General features: G+C 40.0%; 1 protein-coding gene across 2 annotated transcripts in view; it reads left to right on the top strand.

The window, feature by feature from the left end:
* Nucleotides 1–18,245, top strand: part of SOAT1 (sterol O-acyltransferase 1) — an 84,012-nt gene that overhangs the window by 10,049 nt on the left and 55,718 nt on the right. For both annotated transcript variants that reach the window (XM_040446641.1, XM_040446640.1), the window contains one exon: nucleotides 4,787–4,912. In XM_040446641.1, the coding sequence (XP_040302575.1) occupies nucleotides 4,795–4,912 (118 nt within the window). In that variant the 5' untranslated portion in view covers nucleotides 4,787–4,794. The remainder of the gene's footprint in view (nucleotides 1–4,786; nucleotides 4,913–18,245) is intronic.

Genomic DNA, 18,245 nt, shown 5'->3' with positions numbered 1-18,245 from the left:
GGTGTATGCACAGAGGGCGTTGACAGTACTACTCTGAGCCTTATTTTTTCTTATGTGAACTGCGATTAATAATATCTTTTTTGCAGAGCTATGAAGATTGGATGAAAAAACTTAAAGCACCCAGCAGAGTCCTTGAACTTTTAGATACTCAACAAGAGCTTGCTTCCTGTCCTCTAGTAAAGTAGCCTGATCAATTTATGATCTCTAACACATCTTATAAGGACCTTGTTTTAATCCTTTCCCATCCATAGAGTGCTCTGTTCTCATCCTTTAGGACTCCGTTCAAATACCTTTTCTATGAAAAGTTTGTATCTCTTAATGATCTCTTCTGTCTCTGAATTTCAGGTATTGTTTTTACCATTGAGTTGACTTTTTTTTTATGTTTATTTATTTTTGAGAAAGAGAGAGCAGGGGAGGGACTGAGAGAGAGAGAGAGAGAGAGAGAGCGAGAGTCCTAAACAGACTACACGCTGTTCAGCACAGAGCCCGATGCAGGGCTCAATCTCATGAATCATGAGATCGTGACCTGAGCTGAAATCAAGAATCAGACGCCTAACCTACTAAGCCACCCAGGCACCCCTTGATGTTAAGTATACCCTACTTTGTGGCGTCTGTGTACTTACCTTCTGTTATTTAATTCTTAATTTTTCATATGCATCTGCCTTGTTCAACTAAATTGTTCTTTACAGATGGGGTTTTTGTGGGACACCTGGCTGGCTCAGCTGGTTTAGCATCCATCTCTTGATTTTGGCCTAGGTCATGATCTTGTGGTTTGTGGGTTCGAGCCCTGAGTCAGGCCCTGTGCTGACAGCTCAGAGCCTGGAGCCTGCTTCCAATTCTGTGTCTCCCTTGCTCTCTGCCTCTCTCTCTCTCTCTCTCTCCAAAAAAAAAAAAAAAAATGGGGCTTTGTTTAAATAAGGGCCTTTGAAGCCTATTATTTTTTTAAGGACTAATTTCTTTAAATTTTTTATAGTATGTGGTACTCAGAAAATGCTTACCCATGATGAAGGTAAAACCAAAGGAAGAGAATGTCATTTTCCACCTCTCCTAAATATGGTGATACTGTGACATTTGCTTAAGCCAGATACTTTGAAGGGGAGCAAATATGCCACGTCAGAATGTGCCACTTTGGCATATTGATTATTTTGAATTAAAGTTACTTAACATCCAGTGCAAGGAAGACACTCCAACCCTCTTTTGTCTGCCTGAAAACAGACCTCTGAAAACAGAGGATACCATGTGAAAGGTATCCTCCCTGTACTAGGAGGGTAGAAGGCATCCCTATCACCAAGGAATTTAGGGCTAAGAAGGCTGGTTTTTTTTTGTTTATTTTTTAATTTAATGTAATTTTTTTATTAATTTTATTTTTTTTAGTTTACATCCAAATTAGCATATAGTGCAACAATGATTTCAGGAGTAGATTCCTTAGTGCCCCTTACCCATTTAGCCCATCCCCCCTCCCACACCCCCCTCCAGTAATCCTCTGTTTGTTCTCCATATTTATGAGTCTCTTCTGTTTTGTCTCCCTCCCTGTTTTTATATTATTTTTGTTTCCCTTCCCTTATGTTCGTCTGTTTTCTCTCTTAAAGTCCTCATAGGAGTGAAGTCATAGGATATTTATCTTTCTCTGACCAATTTCACTTAGCATAATCCCCTCCAGTTCATCCATGTAGTTGCAAATGGCAAGATTTCATTCTTTTTGATTGCCGAGTAATCCACCGTTGTAAATATATATTACATCTTCTTTATGCATTCATCCATCGATGGACATTTGGGCTCTTTCCATACTTTGGCTATTGTTGATAGTGTTGCTATAAACATAGGGGCGCATGTGTCCCTTCAAAACAGCGTATCTGTATCCCTTGGATAAATACCTAGTAGTGCAATTGCTGGTCGTAGGGTAGTTCTGTTTTTCTTTTTTCTTTTTTTTTTTTTTTTAATTTTCTTTTTTTTTTGAACGTTTATTTATTTTTGGGACAGAGAGAGACAGAGCATGAACGGGGGAGGGGCAGAGAGAGAGGGAGACACAGAATCGGAAACAGGCTCCAGGCTCTGAGCCATCAGCCCAGAGCCTGACGCGGGGCTCGAACTCCCGGACCGCGAGATCGGGACCTGGCTGAAGTCGGACGCTTAACCGACTGCGCCACCCAGGCGCCCCATGGTAGTTCTGTTTTTAATTTTTTGAGGAACCTCCGTGCTGTTCTCAGAGTGGCTGCACCAGCTTGCATTCCCACCAACAGTGCAAAAGAGATCCTCTTTCTCTGCATCCTCACCAACATGTGTTGTTGCCTGAGTTAATGTTAGCCATTCTGACAGGGATGAGGTGGTATCTCATTGTGGTTTTGATTTGTATTTCCTTGATGATGAGCGATGTGGAGCATTTTTTTCATGTGTCGGTTGGCCATCTGGATGTCTTTTTTGGAGAAGTGTCTATTCATGTCTTTTGCTCATTTCTTCACTGGACTATTTGTTTTTTGAGTTTGATAAGTTCTTTATAGATTTTGGATACTAACCCTTTATCTGATATGTTGTTTGCAAATATCCTCTCCCATTCTGTCGGTTGCCTTTTAGTGTTGCTGATTGTTTCCTTCGCTGTGCAGAAGCTTTTTATGTTGATGAGGTCCCAGTAGTTCATTTTTGCTTTTGTTTCCCTTGCCTCTGGAGACGTGTTGAGTAAGAAGTTGCTGTGGCCAAGACGAAAGAGGTTTTTGCCTGCTTTCTCCTCGAGGATATTGATGGCTTTCTGTCTTACATTTAGGTCTTTCATCCATTTTGAGTTTATTTTTGTGTAGGGTGTAAGAAAGTGGTCCAGATTCATTCTTCTGTGTGTTGCTGTCCAGTTTTCCCAGCACCACTTGCTGAAGAGACTGCCTTTATTCCATTGGATATTCTTTCCTGCTTTGTCAAAGATTAGTTGGCCATGGGTTTGTGGGTCCATTTCTGGGTTCTCTGTTCTGTTCCATTGATCTGAGTGTCTCTTCTCGTGCCAGTACCATAATGTCTTGATTATAGCTTTGTAGTATAGCTTGGAGTCTGGGATTGTGATGCCACCTGCTTTGGTTTTCTTATTCAAGATTGCTTTGGCTATTCGGGGTCTTTTCTGGTTCTATACAAATTTTAGGATTGTTTGTTCTAGTTCTGTGAAGAATGCTGGTGTTATTTTGGTAGGGATTGCATTGAATATGTAGATTGCTTTGGGTAGTATTGACATTTTAACAATATTTGTTCTTTCTATCCTGGAGCATGGAATCTTTCCATTTTTTTGTGTCTTCAATTTCTTTCATCAGCTTTCTATAGTTTTCAGTGTATAGATTTTTCACCTCTTTGGTTCTATTTATTCCTAGGTATCTTATGGTTTTTGGTGCAACTGTAAATGGGATCGATTTCTTGGTTTCTCTTTCTGTTGTTGCTTCATTGTTGGTGTATAGGAATGCAACCGATTTCTGTGCGTTGATTTTATATCCTGCAACTTTGCTGAATTCATGAATCAATTCTAGCAATTTTTTGGTGGAATGTTTAGGGTTTTCCACGTAGAGTATCATGTCATCTGTGAAGAGTGAAAGTTTGACCTCCTCCTGGCCGATTTGGATGCCTTTTATTTCTTTGTGTTGACTGATTGCAGAGGCTAAGACTTCCAATACTATGTTGAATAACAGTGGTGAGAGTGGACATCCCTGTCTTGTTCCTGCCCTTAGGGGGAAAGCTCCCAGTTTTTCCCCATTGAGGATGATATTAGCTTTGAGTCAATATATGGCTTTTGTAATCTCGAGGTATGATCCTTCTATCCCTACTTTCTTGAGGGGTTTTATCAAGAAAGGATGCTGTATTTTGTCACATGCTTTCTCTGCATCTATTGAGAGGATCATATGGTTCTTGCCCTTTGTTTAATTGATGTGATGAATCACGTTGTTTTGCAGATACTGAACCATCCCTGCATCCCAGGTATAAATCCCACTTGGTCATGGTGAATAATTGTTGGAGCTGGTTGGCTAATATCTTGTTGAGGATTTTTGCATCCATGTTCATCATGGAAATTGGTCTGTAGTTCTCCTTTTTAGTGGGGTCTCTGTCTCGTTTTGGAATGAAGGTAATGCTGGCTTCATAGCAAGAGTTTGGAAGTTTTCCTTTTCTATTTTTTGGAACAGTTTCAAGAGAATAGGTGTTAACTCTTCCTTAAATGTTTGGTAGAATTCCCCTGGAAAGCCACCTGGTCCTAGACTCTTGTTTTTTGGGAGATTTTTGATTACTAACTCGATTTCCTTACTGGTTATGGGTCTGTTCAAATTTTCTATTTCTTCCTATTTCAGTTTTGGTAGTGTATATGTTTCTAGAAATTTGTTCACTTCTTCCATATTGCCCATTTTATTGGCATATAACTGCTCATAATATTCTCTTATTATTGTTTTTATTTCTGCTGTGTTGTGATCTCTCCTCTTTCATTCTTGATTTTATTTATTTGGGTCCTTTCCTTTTTCTTTTCGATCAAACTGAGAAGGCTGTTTAACAAACCTTGTTACTTCACTAATTTACTACCTCAAGTCCAAGCCCTTTTGTCTTGTCAGTTCTTCACACATTGTTTCTTTGTCTAAAAAGGTACAGGGTTGCCTGCTTTGTTCACTTCTTTTGTCCCCAATTTTTATGGGCTCCCGTACATACAGATTTAAATTTGTTTTTCTCCTGTTAACCTGTCTTATGTCAATTTAATTATCAGACCACCCCAGAAACCTGGAAGGGAAGAAAGGAAGTTTTCCTCCCTTACAAAAGCTTTTCATGTCTTCCTTCCTAGACATTACAATGGTGGGTGAAGAGACAACATCTCTCAGAAAACGGCCGTCAAGGTCCGGGGATAATTTTGAAGAAAAGGAAGATGAGAGAAAGCCTTCAGAAGAGTCCCTAGGGATATCTAGTAATGGTAAGGCCTTTACTTTTGTTTTGTTTTGTTTTTTTCCTGGCTACTTAAGTTTTATTAATCTTCCTCAGTAAATACATAGACTGTTAAGTAATTTTTATTTTTTTATTTTATTTTATTTTATTTTTTTTCTGATTCTGCTTTCTGTTTATTCATTTTTTTAGGGATTCCACACGAGTGACATCATGTGTATTTGTCTTTCTCTGTCTGACTTATTTCACTTAACATAATACCTTCTGGGTCCATTCATGTTGTCACAGTTTGTCTTTTTATGGCTGTATAATATTCCACTATAGATATGTATTACACCTTTCTTGTCTGTCCATCAGGGACACTAGGGTTGATTTTATATCTTGGCTATTGAAAATAATGCTGCAATACACATAGGGGTGTGTATATCTTCTTGAATTGGTGTTTTTATTTTCTTTGGGTAAATACCTAGTAGTGGAATTATTGGATCTTATGGTAGATCTGTTTTTACTGTTTTGAGGAAATTCCATACTGTTTTCCCCAGTGGTTGTACCAATTTACATTCCCACCAACAGCACATGAGGGTTCCTTTTTTTTTTTTGCTTCCTTACCAATCCTTGTCATTTCTTATCTGTTTAATTTTAGCCATTCTGATAGGTATAGGATGATATCTCATTGTGATTTTGATTTGCATTTTCCTGATGATTATTGATGTTGACCATTTTTTCATATGTTTGTTGGCCATTTGTATGTCCTCTTTGGATTAATGTCTATTCAGGTCTTCTGCCCATTTGTCAATCAGATTATTTGTTTTTTGGATGTTGAGTTGTATCAGTCCTTTATACACTTTGTTTTTTTTTTTCAATATATGAAGTTTATTGTCAAATTGGTTTCCATACAACACCCAGTGTTCATCCCAAAAGGTGCCCTCCTCAATACCCATCACCCACCCTCCCCTCCCTCCCACCCCCCATCAACCCTCAGTTCTCAGTTTTTAAGAGTCTTGTTAAGTAATTTTTATAGTGAAGATTGCTTAGGACACTGAAGAGGACATTCTTCGTTACCATTGATTCCGGGACCTTGCTGGCAGGGGATGACTTCTTATCTATTGCCTTGATAACTTCAAGGGCCACCATTTGTCTCATGTCCCTAATGGCCTAGTGGTGGGTACTCAGAGAAGGTCTCCACACTCAAGGCCTTGCTGGGGACTGTTTGTACAGTGGCTGCGTCACCAGGCTTCAGGGCTTTCAGTTGTCTTCTGTCTTCTTGCCCAAGCGTTGGTCAGTCTTTTCCCTCAGTTCAGGAGATGTGAGCTGTATGGCTGTCCAGCACTGGGGTTTGGCCAGCACGGATCTGCCTAGGGTGGTTTAAGACAATCACCTGTGCCACAACATTGCCACCTGCCATGGGGGAAGTCGTTCCTGCTGTCTCCACCTACTTTTCTATGAGGAATGTCTTTCACAGACACATTCTTCATGTTGAAACCCACGTTGTCACCAGACAGGGCCTTAGACAGGCCTCGTGGTGCTTCTCCACAGACCTCTGGTGAGGGTTGGTGGAGACGAGGGTGACCACCGTCCCAGATTTCAGGAAGCCAGTCTCCACTGGCCCCTTGGCACAATGCCTGATCTTTTTCTTTTTTTTTTTTTTTAAAGTTTATTTATTTAATATGAGAGAGTACACATGAGCCAGTTAGGGAGAGGCAAAGAGAGGGAGAGAGAATCCCGAGCAGGCTCCATGCTGTCAGTGTGGAGCCTGATGTGAGACTTGAACCCATGAACCATGAGATCATTACCTGAGCTGAAATGAAGAGTCAGACCCTTAACTGACTGAGCCCCCCAAGTGCCTGCAGTGCCTCTGATCTTGTACATGTCTTGCAGAGGCAGTCTTAGGACTTATTGACTGGGTTAGTGGGTGGGAGGGTAGAATCCGGAGACTTCTAGCTGTCACCGGGTGGTGTTTTCATCTGTCCTACTGACCTTCCAGCCAGGGCATGTTGTCGCTGTGCCAGCCCGAGATGGGCACAAAGGCCATGCGGCCGGATTGTAGCTGATCTTCTTGAGGTAGGTGCTCACTTCTAAAGTGACCTGGAAGCGCACAGTGCTATAGGTAGGCCTGGTGGAGTCCCTCTTATTAGTGGCCATCCCGAGCCACGGGCTGCTTCAGGCCCAGCACGTAGGCCACAGCATGCGCTCGAAGGTCTGCCCTTATTGGAGATGCCCACTTCAAATTCCTGCATGACACAGCCATGATGAACACGGTGCATTGGCTTCAGATGTCCAGTGATCACATTCTTGATGAAGTCCCTATGGCCTGGGACATTGATGATGGTGATGTATCAGACTTCCATAGGGATGGGAGTGGTGATGCCATACTCTCCCTCCACCTTAGGCCTGTGTAGCACCTGGGCATATTTGAAGGAGCCCTTGCTTATCTGCTGCCTCCACTTCTTGATGATTCTCCTGTTAGTGCCCCCCCCCCCTTGTAGATGAGATGCGTGGCATTGGTGGGCTTGCTGGAGTCCACATGGCCCATGCTGATGATCTTGATGAGGGTCTTCTCTTTGCCCATGGCAGTGGGTTCATTAGTTGCTACTCTAAAGAAAAAGAAGCAAACCTGATCCAGAGATCAAGAAGAGCTACAGCAGCCTTGAGAGAAGCTTTTAATTTTTTTGATGTGATTTAATGAAATAAGAACAAATTCAGCATTTTAGAATAGGGATTGCCATCTTTCTCTCTCTCTCTCTCTCTCTCTCTCTTTTTTAGTTTTTATCATTTTTAGTAATCTCTACACCCAACACAGGGCTCGAACCCACAACCTTGAGATCAAGAGTCACATGCTCTTCCCAATCCCTGGGCACCCTGGGATTGCGGTCTTTTTAGCTCTCTTTCTAAGTGGGTGTGCTGGTAGGCAGTGTGAAGGTACACAAGTGAAAAATAAATTGATAAAGAGAATAGAGGGGCGCCTGGGTGGCGCAGTCGGTTAAGTGTCCGACTTCAGCCAGGTCACGATCTCGCGGTCCGGGAGTTCGAGCCCCGCGTCGGGCTCTGGGCTGATGGCTCAGAGCCTGGAGCCTGTTTCCGATTCTGTGTCTCCCTCTCTCTCTGCCCCTTCCCCATTCATGCTCTGTCTCTCTCTGTCCCAAAAATAAATAAACGTTGAAAAAAAAAAAAAAGAATAGAAAGGAACGCTTGATTTAAGTGCCAGTCACAGCCACCTGTACTGGTGACACGTGTGCAAATTGCTGCATATGTCATACAGGTGAGCCTTACTGATGTAAGTGGAGTTTGGTGTGTCTAATTTAGGATTTATATTACATGGAGTTTTCTATATCTGGGAACAAAAAATTAGAAAATAAGCCCTTGTTAATTACCTCAGTGAACATTTTTTGGGCATCTACCGTGTTTTAGACACCATTCATCCATTTATTCATTCCTTCAGCCCCTAACCCATCAGTAATTAGTGGTGCCTCGTGAGGTGCTGGGCCTACAGCAGTGATCAGTACATGTGTTTGCCCTCATGGAGCGCCACATTAAGTGAATGAGAACTCCTTCCCCAGTTGCATAATTAGATTACTGCAAATAAGTGCTACTCATTACTCTTAACAGATGTAATGAGCATAGAGTAATTAGCAGAGTACCTAACCTAATTCAGCACAGGGCTATAACGCTTGGGGGAGAGAGAGATTAGGGAGTTCTTTCACTTCTTCTATCCAAGTTTGCTTAACACACAAATACAGAGTATGATGCTGGGCTTGTTGTTAAGGTCAAGGCTTATGCTTTAGATGGATAGACCTGTAAACACAACTCCAGCTGATGTCATCTGTTGCATCAGCGTATTTAGTTTCACAGTGACATTTGTATGGGTTTGACTTCAATAAGGATATGAAATTTGAGCCTTGTTTGGTTAACAGATAGGGATGGAACTTTCTGAGACAGTTGTCTTGGGCATCGTGAGACTTCTTTCATAAAAGAACGTTCTTTTGCTTTTCCTCCTTAAATTTAATTGTAAATACAGCAAGTGGATTTCACCAGGAATATAAATGTTGCTGCTTAAGTTTGCATAATGACATTTATTGATTGTTAGGCTCTTAATTAGCCATTTATGAAATATCTCTATTCCATATGGCTACTTTTAGTGTGATATAAAATGTGAAATTTGTACACAGGGATGAGCCAACATGGAGTAGAAACGTTCCCCTTCTGTGTTTTCGGAATTTCAGATAATGCATGTTGTCTGTCTTAGAGACAGAAAAATCACTTTTTATTGCAACATTCTGTCACCAGATAAAATTTTCTCTTTATGTCCCAATTTGTAAAAAGCTTTTACATGACTCTAATTTCTACATGTTTCCAGTATTCCCCATTGTCAGTTCATTAAGGTTTAAAATTCTGGGTTCTAGGGGTGCTTGGGTGGCTCAGTCAGTTGAGCAGCTGACTTCAGCTCAGGTCATGATCTCACGGATCTCACAGCGGCGTCGGGCTCTGGGCTGACGGCTCAGAGCCTGGAGCCTGCTTCAGATTCTGTGTCTCCCTCTCTGCCCCTCCCCTGCTTATACTCTGTCTCTCTTTGTCTCTCAAAAGTAAATAAATAAAAAAATAATAAATGAAAAAAAATAAAAAAAATAAAATTCTGGGTTCAGATACTAAAAATTGAATCGTTTAACTTAAAACAGGAAGTATGACGTCCTCCTTGGTTATGATGCTGATCTGAAAATAGAATGTGTTTCTGCACTTGTTTTAACAATTGTTCACTTTGAGGAATAAGCAGGTGGGTAAAATGTGGCCTCTGAGTAGCAATCCATGCCAATCAGTGTGGCCTCCCAAGCAGGACTAGGGTCATCTGCCGCATCTGAGAGCTTGTTAGAAATGCCTCGCCTCATCTTTACTGAATAATTATTTTTTTATTTTTTATTTTCGTTTTTTAAGATCTTACTATAATAAGATTATCAGGTGATATGTAGATTCAGGTTTGAGACAGCGTTCTTAGAGTGGCAGCATTCAGTTGGTTTGTGCATTGGGGTCCTACAGACAAATGGAACCAGTCGGGTACGTAGAGATACACAGAAAGGTTTATTATGAGGTGTTGGCTCAGATGGGGACTGAGAAGTCACACAATCTTCCATCTACAAGCAGGAGTCCCCAGGAAGCCAGTGGTGTAGCTCCAGTCCAAACCCGAAGTCTGCAAAGGCCTGAGAACCAGGGAAGGAGAAGATGGATGTCCCAGCCCAATCAAGAGTGCAAATTTGTCCTTCCTCTGCCTTTTGTTATCCTCAGGCCCTCGTGCACTGGGGAGGGTGATCTTCTTTACTCAGTCTGATTCAAATGCTTATCTCTTCAGGAAACACCCTTGTACCTAGAAGTAAAGTTTTATTAGCTATCTGGGCATTCCTTAGCCCAGTCAAGCTGACACTTAAAATTAACATATAGAATGAAAAGAAATCACTCAACAAACAAAAACAGCTTATTGGATCCCATTATAGACCTACTAGTTAGAATCTCAGGGGAAGGTCCAGGAATGTTAAGTTTGAAAAAGTTTGCTGGATAATGCTGACTGGCATTGCTGATTGAGACCCACTGCTATCAAGAGCTGACATCTGTCTTGTGATCTGATCATTTTGACATAGCCCTAAGGATTTTTTCCTTACACTCGGTTTGCATAATTCTTTTTTTTTTTTCAGGATTTCTTTTTTTTTTTTTTTTTAATGTTTATTTTTAAGAGAGAGGAGGGAGCTCGGGCGGGCGCACAAGCAGGGGAGGGGCAGAAAGAGAGAGAGAGACAGGATCCTAAGCGGACCCTGTACTGACAGCAGCGAGCCCAATGTGGGGCTTGAACTCATGAACTGCAAAATCATGACCTGAGCCAGAGTCACATGCTCAACTGACTGAGCCACCCTGGTGCCCCGACCTAGAGGACTTTGTACTAAGTACAGTAAGCCAGTTACAGAAGAACAAATACTGTATGATTCTACTCACGGGAAGTATCCAAAGTAGTCAAACTTGTAGAAACAAAACTGAATGATGGTTACTAGAGTCTAGAGGAAACGGGGAGTTCTTGTTGAAAGGGTGTGAAGTTTCAGTTATGAAAGATGAATAAGGTGTAGAGATCTGATGTATGGCATTGTGCTTAGTCAACAGTACTGTACCATACACTTAAAATTTAAGGTGAGGGGCGCCTGGGTGGCGCAGTCGGTTAAGCGTCCGACTTCAGCCAGGTCACGATCTCGCGGTCCGTGAGTTCGAGCCCCGCGTCGGGCTCTGGGCTGATGGCTCAGAGCCTGGAGCCTGTTCTGTTTCTGATTCTGTGTCTCCCTCTCTCTCTGCCCCTCCCCCGTTCATGCTCTGTCTCTCTCTGTCCCAAAAAAATAAATAAACGTTAAAAAAAAAAAAAATTTAAGGTGACTCTCCTGTAAAGTGTTTTTATCACAGTAAGAATTTCCATTTTAAGGCCTTATTTATTCATCCATTGATGGACACTTGGGTTCCTTTGGACTTTTTGGTTGTTGTGAACATGAGAGTACAAATATTTCTTTGAGACCCTGCTTTTATTTCTTACAGGTATATATCCAGAAGTAGAATTGTTGGGTCATATGGCAATTCTGTTTTTATTTATTATTTTTTTAAAACTTTTTTAAGCAGTTTATTTATTTTGAAAGGGGGAAAGCTTGAGTGGGGGAAAGGCAGAGAGAGAGGGAGACAGAGAATCCCAAGTAGGCTCTGTGCTCCCAGCACAGAGCCCCACGTGGGGCTCCAACCCACGAACCATAAGATCATGACCTGAGTTGGGGTGCCTGGGTGGCGCAGTCGGTTAAGTGTCTGACTTCAGCCAGGTCACGATCTCGCGGTCCGTGAGTTCGAGCCCCGCGTCGGGCTCTGGGCTGATGGCTCAGAGCCTGGAGCCTGTTTCCGATTCTGTGTCTCCCTCTCTCTGCCCCCCCCCCGTTCATGCTCTGTCTCTCTCTGTCCCAAAAAAAAAAACTTTAAAAAAAAAAAAAAAAAAAAAAAAAAAAAAAAGATCATGACCTGAGCCAAAGTCGGACGCTTGAACAACTGTGCCACTCAGGCCTCCCTTGAATTCTGTTTTTAATTATCTGAGGAACAGCTATAGTGTTTTCCATAGCAGCTACAACATTTTACATTCTCACTTGTTCTCATGAGGGTTCTGTCTCTTTGCATCCTCATAAACCCTTGTTATTTTCTGTGCTTGATAGTAGCCTTCCTGTCAGGTGTGAGGTGATATCTCATTGTGGTTTTGATTTGCAATTCCCTTATGATTAGTGAACGTTAGGCATCTTTTCATATCTGTTGGCCATTTATATATCTTATTTGGAAAAATGTCTGTTAAGTCCTTTGCTCATTTAAGAATTATTTCTTGGGGCACCTGGGTGGCTCAGTCGGTTAAGCATCCAACTCCGGCTCAGGTCATGATCTCACAGTCCGTGAGTTCGAGCCCCGCGTTGGGCTCTGTGCTGACAGCTCAGAGCCTGGAGCCTGCGTTGGATTATGTGTCTCCCTGTCTCTGACCCTCCTCTGTTCATGCTTTGTCTCTCTCTGTCTCAAAAATAAACATTAAAACAAATTAAAAAAAAAAAAGAATTATTTATTACATTTTAAATTTCTAATTGTGGTAAGAATATGTCTAACAATATTTATCATTTTAATCATTTTTAAGTGCACAGTTTGGTAGCATTCAGTATATTCACATTGTTGTGCAACAGATCTCCAAAAGTTCTTCATCTTGTAAAACTGTATATATCCATTAAAGAACTCCTCATTTCCCTCCATTCCTGCCACCATTCTCTCTTTTCTGTTTTTGTGAATTTGACTACTAGATGTCTTTTCGTTTATTTAGATTGTCTTTAATTTCTTTCAACAGTGTTTTATATTTTTCAGAGTATAAGTTTTGCACTTTTTTGTTACGTTTATTCCTAAGTATATTGTTCTTTTTGATGCTGTTGTAAATGGAGTTGTTTTTGTTTTTGTTTTCTGAAAGTAAATGGAATTCATTTTCTGAGTGTTGCTGCTGTAGACAAATGTAGCTGGTTTTGTATATTGATGCTGCATCCTGCAGCCTTCCTGAATTCCTTTATTGGCTCTAATAGTTTTTGCCTGCGTGGTTTTTGTAGTATTTTTTAATGTACAAGATGATGCTGTCTGCCAAGAGTTAGTTTTACTTCCTTATTTCCAGTCTGCATACCTTTGCATTTTGTTGCCTAATTGTACTTGCTAGAATTCCAGTACAGTAGTGAATAAAAAGAATTGGCAAGAGTGAACAAACTTGTCCTGGTTCTGATGTTAGGGAGTAAGCTTTCAGTCTTTCCATTAATTATGATAGCTGTGGGCTTCTTTAAATCAGGTTGAGGAAGTTCTCTACCTTTCTTCTAATTTACAGATAGTGCTTATTCTTCACTACCTTTGATTTTGCTGTTTTGTTCCCTTTTATAACTAATTAATCTACTACGAGCCACTAACATTGGTTTTATCACATGCCAGGCGCTGTTTTAAGTGTTTTACCAATAACAGCTCAGTGGATATATTTTAGTTCTACTCAGTTTCAGTATTTTTGATATATGTCTGAACATTGGAGAGCATGCCTTTCGTAACAAGTTTTGAGAATCCTTTGGCAAAAATATATGAAAAAAAGTTTTAAATATTGTTATTCTGTAATCATTCCCCTTTGTCCAGTAGATGCATCTAATCATAAAACTGGCCAGTCCACACAGAGCTTTGATCAACTGAGTAGATTGAGAGCACATTTTGTTGTTGCTGTTAAGATAAAAGCAAAACATGTTTACTTTAGAAAGTGCAGATAAGCAAAAGTTCAAGTGTGTGCGATTTTTCCTTGGGTGCGTTCCTAGAAATTGTTTCAGGTCAAAGGAATACATTTTTCTGAGGTTCGTGTGGTAGGTATTGCAAAATTGTTCCCTGAAAATAATGTACTCCTAGTAGCAATCTGTGAGTGCCTGTTAGCAACTTTTTTCAGTCATAGATGATACGAACTTTGGAATAAATTATATGGATTTTGAGAGATGAAAAATTCCACTTGAAAAATGCTTTGATGAGACATAACAGTTGCCATCAGCAGTAAGTTTATTGAATCTTAATTAGTACTTTTTTAAATAGCTTTTAAGGTCAAAGGAGTAAGTTTGAAGGCCTTAATTCATTACATGAAGATTAGGCAAAAGAAATGGAAAATACTAGCTGAGACCTTTCTCTGACAGCTTTTTAACTTAAAAAAAAAAAAAAAAAATCATGCTAAACATAGTCCTGAAAAGGTTTCAAATTCTAAGAGGGCAAACAAAATATTGTTAGTGATTATTCTTTTCTGAATTATAATGTATTTGAGGCAAATTTGTGTTTGAGAAGAATTGCTAAAAATCATTTGAATTACAGTTTTGACCTGGGTATGATAGTACATACATTTTTAAATAACAGGATATGAAGTATAACTTGACTATTTTGAAAGAAAAGTCGGTCAATAATTGTCTTTTGCTTCTAATGAGGTAGTCTTCCTGGTTCTACCTCTATATGTTGCCAACCCTGAAACTGGAATAGAATTGCAAATTGTAACAGTGTACTGATGGGGAAAATATACAGTCAACAGTTTTGTTTTTTTAATTTTTTGTAATGTTTAGTTTTGAAGGAGAGAGAGAGAGAGAGAGAGAGAGTGAGGGGGGAGGGGCAGAGAGAGAGGGAGACACAGAATCTGAAGCGGGCTCCAGCCTCTGAACTGTCAGCACAGAACCTGACACGGGGGCTTGAACTCACAGGCTGAGAGATCATGACCTGAGCCAAAGTCGGACCCTTAACCGACTGAGCCACCCAGGCCCGTACAATCAACAGGTTTTTTAGGGTGTGGTTGCTAGAAATGTGTAAAGTTGAAAAGTTTGTGGGAAGAGCTTGCGTTTTCAAATCTTTGTTCTATGAAGAACGTTCTGGTATCTAGATTGTTTTAATAATATTATTAAAAGTTTCAGTCTTGAAATTCTAGGTTCTTAGAATAAGAATTGCTCTTAGCAGTCATTTATTTATTTTTATTTTTTTAATTAAAATTTTTAGTAGCCTGTAATCCAACATGGGGCTTGAACTCAGCCCCGAGATCAAGAGTCACATGCTCTTCCCACTGAGCCAGCCAGTCGCCCCAGCAGTCATTTGATTATGCCCTCCTATGTAACATACATCTCAGATTAAAGTCTGGTTTACTACCTTTCAGTCAACAGGTTAATCAAGTGTTGGTTTTGATTTCAAAGTACCTTTGATCTATAAATAAGGCGTTATACCAGGTTTGCTAATTAGGGGAGTTTGGGTGAATAAGATACTAAAACAGAAAACAGTCCTGTGTTGTAAATAATAAGTAAATTAGTAGTAACTAAGTGGTGTAGGAGACTGTCGCAGTTGGGGACGAGGCTTGGTTTAGAATGGAGGGAAGTGTCTCACAGAAGTAGAATTTGAGTTTGGTCTTTGAAGGAGAGACTGGAGGAGGGCTTCCAAGCCAGAAGAAAGGTGTGAGTTTGCAAAGGCATGGGGTTGAAGACCGGACGGTGTTAGGTGCTTGCTGTTTGGATTGGTTGGGCAAGGTGGGGAGGTAGTATAGATGGATTTGTGGTTTGTTTTCATGGATAGGAAGCCAAATGGAAAGGCAGGAGGAAGTAAGAAAATGCGGCTTGAAGTCTTGCTGTGTAGTCATTGACTGACTACCTATGTGGATGATTTCTAGCCTGTCAGTACTTAGATTTCCCCTTACTGCAAAACCAAGGAGAGCAAATAGTACTAGGTTTGTTAAGGTATTTTATCTTCTCATTGGTGCTGTGGACGCTTCGGTCCCAGATACTAAGGAAACTTGGTAATTCCCCGTGATGTAATATATAAACTGAGGATTGTAATCGGGATGAAATCTTGTATTTTTTTTTTTTTTTTTTTTTTTACCGGAAAGTATCTACCGATTTTAAAATAAGGTCATATGGAGTTGTGAAAATTTAATGATAAACAGGCTAATTCTCTTACTGGGTGTGGCAGTCCACCCACACAATTGATAACAGGTGTGGTGATAAAAGAAAAATAAACCAAAGTTAACTCTAGTTGAGTAATCAGTTTTTAGGTTATTTTGATTCTAGAATAGAAGCCTGTTTATAACTATAGAGGCGCCAGGTGGCTCAGTTGGTTAAACGTCTGATTTTACAAAACCACACTCAGATATCACCTCACGCCAGTCAGAGTGGCCAAAATGAACAAATCAGGAGACTATAGATGCTGGAGAGGATGTGGAGAAACGGGAACCCTCTTGCACTGTTGGTGGGAATGCAAACTGGTGCAGCCGCTCTGGAAAACAGTGTGGAGGTTCCTCAGAAAATTAAAAATAGACCTACCCTATGACCCAGCAATAGCACTGCTAGGAATTTACCCAAGGGATACAGGAGTACTGATGCATAGGAGCACTTGGACCCCAATGTTTATAGCAGCACTCTCAACAATAGCCAAATTATGGAAAGAGCCTAAATGTCCATCAACTGATGGACAAAGAACTGTCCAACTGATGGATAAAGAAATTGTGGTTTAAATACACAATGGAGTACTACGTGGCAATGAGAAAGAATGAAATCTGGCCCTTTGTAGCAACGTGGATGGAACTGGAGAGTGTGATGCTAAGTGAAATAAGCCATACAGAGAAAGACAGATACCATATGGTTTCACTCTTATGTGGATCCTGAGAAACTTAACAGAAACCTATGGGGGAGGGGTAGAAAAAAAAAAAAAAAAGAGGTTAGAGTGGGAGAGAGCCAAAGCATAAGAGACTCTTAAAAACTGAGAACAAACTGAGGGTTGATGGGGGTGGGAGGGTGGGGAGGGTGGGTGATGGGTATTGAGGAGGGCACCTTTTGGGATGAGTACTGGGTGTTGTATGGAAACCAATGTGACAATAAATTTCACATAATTGAAAAAAAAAATTAAAGTGAATTATGAACAAAAACATAAAAATAAAAATAAACATCTGATTTTAGTTCAGATCATGATCTGATGGTTTGTGAGGTTGAGCCTGGCATTGGGCTCACTGCTGTCAGCATGGAACTGGCTTCAGATCCTCTATCTCCCTCTCTCTGCCCCTCCCCTGTTCACTGTATCTCAAAAATAAATAAACATTAAAAAAAAAACCTGTTTATAGCTTTAAAAAAATTATAGACCAGTTGTGATTGGTATGTCCATTTATTGCTTTTGTAGATCACCCATAATACACCTTGAAAATCTCAATCTTCTGTCCTCATGCTAAATAATTTGGGGCTATTAGTCTTTCATTAGAAATACAAGATAGTCTAGGGGCACCTGGGTGGCTCAGTTGGTTAAGTGTCCGACTTCAGCTCAAGTCATGATCTCCTGGTTCATGAGTTCAAGCCCTCCGTCGGGCTCTGTGCTGACAGCTCAGAGCCTGGAGCCTGATTTGGATTCTGTGTTTCCTTCTCTCTCTGTCCCTCCCCTGTTCAGGTGCTCTTTCAAAAATAAATAAACATTTAAAAAAATTTAAATACAAGATAGTCTGGTTTCATTCAAAAACAAATTGCTGGAATATGCTTATAAATATTTAAATTTATAGTGTGTTCTCATGGGAAAAAATCAAACACTGGAGATGGTTATAAAGTAATAATTCTCTTTCCCCTAGGTAATCATTTTAATTTCCCTACATGTAGGATCACATTTGGGATCTCTCCTGTAATTTGCCTTTTCTAAAGTTAGTAAATATTAGATGTTTTTTTATTCAGAATATGTAATACTTTTATTTAAGTGTAATAAATACTTCTAAAAGTATTTATGTGAGTATTTCTGTTGTACAAATGCTTGGTAATTTATTTAACTTATCCTTTATTGACTGGCATTTAAGTTGTATCCAGCATTTCAGTATTGTAAACAGTGCTGCAGAGAGCATTCTTAAAACAGTGTCATTGCTTACTTGTGCTAGTATGCTTATAGGATATTTAAAAGTGACATTACTAGATCAAAGAGTTTTTTATTCAAAATTTAGGTATTACTGAGTTTTCTTTTAAAAATGTTATATCAGTTTACACTCCCACATACGTTGTTTCCCTATACAGTTACCAGTATGTCTTACCAATCTTTTAAATTTTGCTAGTTTGCTTGTTGGGATGTTCACTGGGTGCTGTATGGAAACCAATTTGACAATAACTTATATTTAAAAAAAATAAATTTTGCTAGCTTGATGGGTGAAAAATGGGATAAGCGTGAATTTGTTCTCATAAATTATAAGTGAGGTAGGGAGCTTTTTTCATAATTTGTTGACTTTTTATTTTTTCCTTAAAAACCCTATTCATATTCTCTGCCCATTTTTGTTGCCTACCTAGTGGCTATATTTTTCTTCT

This window comes from Herpailurus yagouaroundi, unplaced genomic scaffold (genome assembly GCF_014898765.1).
Source record: "Herpailurus yagouaroundi ecotype Mexico unplaced genomic scaffold, PumYag 195, whole genome shotgun sequence".
In the NCBI taxonomy this organism is placed as follows: domain Eukaryota; kingdom Metazoa; phylum Chordata; class Mammalia; order Carnivora; family Felidae; genus Herpailurus; species Herpailurus yagouaroundi.
The sequence above is the reverse complement of the archived record's forward strand: the minus strand, read 5'-3'. Positions and strand labels throughout refer to the sequence as shown.